Genomic DNA, 2,178 nt, shown 5'->3' on the forward strand with positions numbered 1-2,178 from the left:
GTGTGCATGGTGTGGCAGCATTTCTTTTTTTGTAAAGACTCCATTCAATTGGAAACGGTATGTAACTGCTATTTTTTTTTTTTCTTTTTTTCACACTGCTGAAGGGTTTCCTAACAGCTTCTGGAAGATCAGTCACATGAGGCGGACTTATTGGTGCTCTGGAAATTGGAAAGTCCTGCAACAGGTGTGAAGAGCTTCTGTGTGAGCTGCTATAGTGTGATAAGTGCAGTCCTGACACTTTTGGGCACTGTTTCTTTATCAGTAACACAGATGGTTGCCACATGCAGCAAAAAACACAAATGCAAAGTATGGAAGAACAAACGGTAAACAAACACAGGAGCAGCAACTGACGAGAAAGCTACAGAAGTTAAAGTTAAATCAGGGTCATGTGCTTTATTAAACACAGTTAATTCAGTAATCTTTTTGATAATCACCATGTCGACTCAAGACTTAAACTGTTTTTAATACTTGGGAGGTTGTCCTGAGACATCAAGGCAGTTTGACCTAATTCACTGTTTTTATAGTAACTATTTAGTCACAAACTGTGTACTACCTGCAGAGGTTTTGAACTGTAATCTCCAGGTAGTGTTCCAGTGATATACTAGTGAACCAAGATGCAAAATGGCACAGTTTCATGCACACTGTCAGTTTAACCGTGCTTTTTCTGTTTTGACATTTTAAAAAAAGTGTGAAAAAGGTCAGTCAGTGACAACATAATGATGAGAGCTGAGTATACATACGAGTAGTGTGCATCACCATTGGTTTCACATTTTTGTACTACAATAAATCGTCTTTAATGCAGGTAATAAAACGAGTCAACATTACCACCAGAGATGGGCAGACTGTAATCTGATTACTTTTTAAAGTAACAAGTAAAGTAAGGGATTACTATCGCAAAAACGGTAATTAGAGACAGAGAATGGTGCATATAATTTAATTTTTACTTGATGCATAAAGTTAAAAGATTAAAACTGATAAAACAGTTTTTATCAGTTTTTTATTTTTATGTTTTTAAAAAAAAGTAAATTACTTTTGAAAATAAGTAATCAGTAAAGTAACGGGATTACTTTTGGGGGGAAGTAATCAGTAATTAGTTACTGATTACTTTTTTCAAGTAACTTGAACAACACGGTTTATCACACACGTCTGATGCTGACAAAGAGACTTAAACTCACACATATAGACAAACAGTTGTTTTAATTTAAGAAGTCAGCAGCTTCCAGCAGTAGAGCACATAGTCCAGCCATACAACGTCAGCACACATCCACTGTCATTACAGGTCTCTGCAGGCTGTCCAGAGCAGTGTCTTTGCCTCGGTGTCCGGTGAATGACCCCACGCAGTCCTGAGCTCATTTACACGCACGCTTTCTAAAGAGTCCTCAAGTCTTCCTCTGCGCTTTTCCTACAGGATCCGTGATGACAACTATCCCCCAGGCAGCCAAACCTTGAACACAAGTGCGCATTTCTTCATTAGAAGACTCCTAATGCAGCAAACAGTCAGAAAACTGATTGACTTACTTGCAGCGAAAGTGATCTGTGCCACTGTCCCCATAGAGGTGGGTCCTCCCTGCCGCATCACCTTCCGCGCTGCGTGAAACACATAAGCTCCGGACAGAATCAGCCCACCTCCGGAGATAAGCCTGCAGCTCCAGCAGCTCTTAAACATCTGGCTGGGTTTGGACACGGGGGCATCTGCTCCTCCTGTTGGCGGCTCTGGCCCTGTTGACATTGTACCACAGGATGCTGCTAATGCTAATGCTAATGCCCTTGGTTATAAACTCCTAGAAACGTCAAACATGAAAAATAAACCGGAAACTGTTCCGGTTTTGTTTGAATGACTCGCCCAAATGAAGAACAAAGTTAGAGACTTAACACAAATGCTATTTTCACTGGCTGAAGAAAGGTCGGATTTAGCAAAGTGGTTCCAGGTCATGGCCCTAATGTTTCCTATCTGGTATTTTCAAAACAAAAGTTGTACTTTACCATTCGAAATAAACGCTGGTCTTTGGGGGAGGGACAAAGATCGACAGAAAACATAAAAACATTGTGATAAATATTTAACAGTTTTCCATTAATAAAAACATATTGTCTTATTTCATCCATTTCTAGCGGCTCAGTACAATGAACAGTCAGTTTCAGGGAACTCCAGTGTTGGTACTAGCGGCTTTTATGATTTTA

The 2,178-nt window shown here is 39.9% G+C and overlaps 1 protein-coding gene across 1 annotated transcript; it reads right to left on the reverse strand.

The window, feature by feature from the left end:
- Positions 1-1,178: 1,178 nt before the first annotated feature.
- On the reverse strand, positions 1,179-1,960 carry dmac1 (distal membrane arm assembly component 1). The gene is made up of 2 exons (XM_040021234.1): positions 1,519-1,960; positions 1,179-1,444 (listed from the first exon to the last, which is right to left on the reverse strand). Exons 1-2 carry the CDS (start codon positions 1,727-1,729, stop codon positions 1,380-1,382), a joined length of 276 nt encoding a protein of 91 aa, XP_039877168.1. The 5' UTR covers positions 1,730-1,960; the 3' UTR covers positions 1,179-1,379.
- Positions 1,961-2,178: the final 218 nt, after the last annotated feature.

The sequence above is a fragment of the Simochromis diagramma genome, unplaced genomic scaffold (genome assembly GCF_900408965.1).
Source record: "Simochromis diagramma unplaced genomic scaffold, fSimDia1.1 OVJJ01000753.1, whole genome shotgun sequence".
Lineage (NCBI taxonomy): Eukaryota > Metazoa > Chordata > Actinopteri > Cichliformes > Cichlidae > Simochromis > Simochromis diagramma.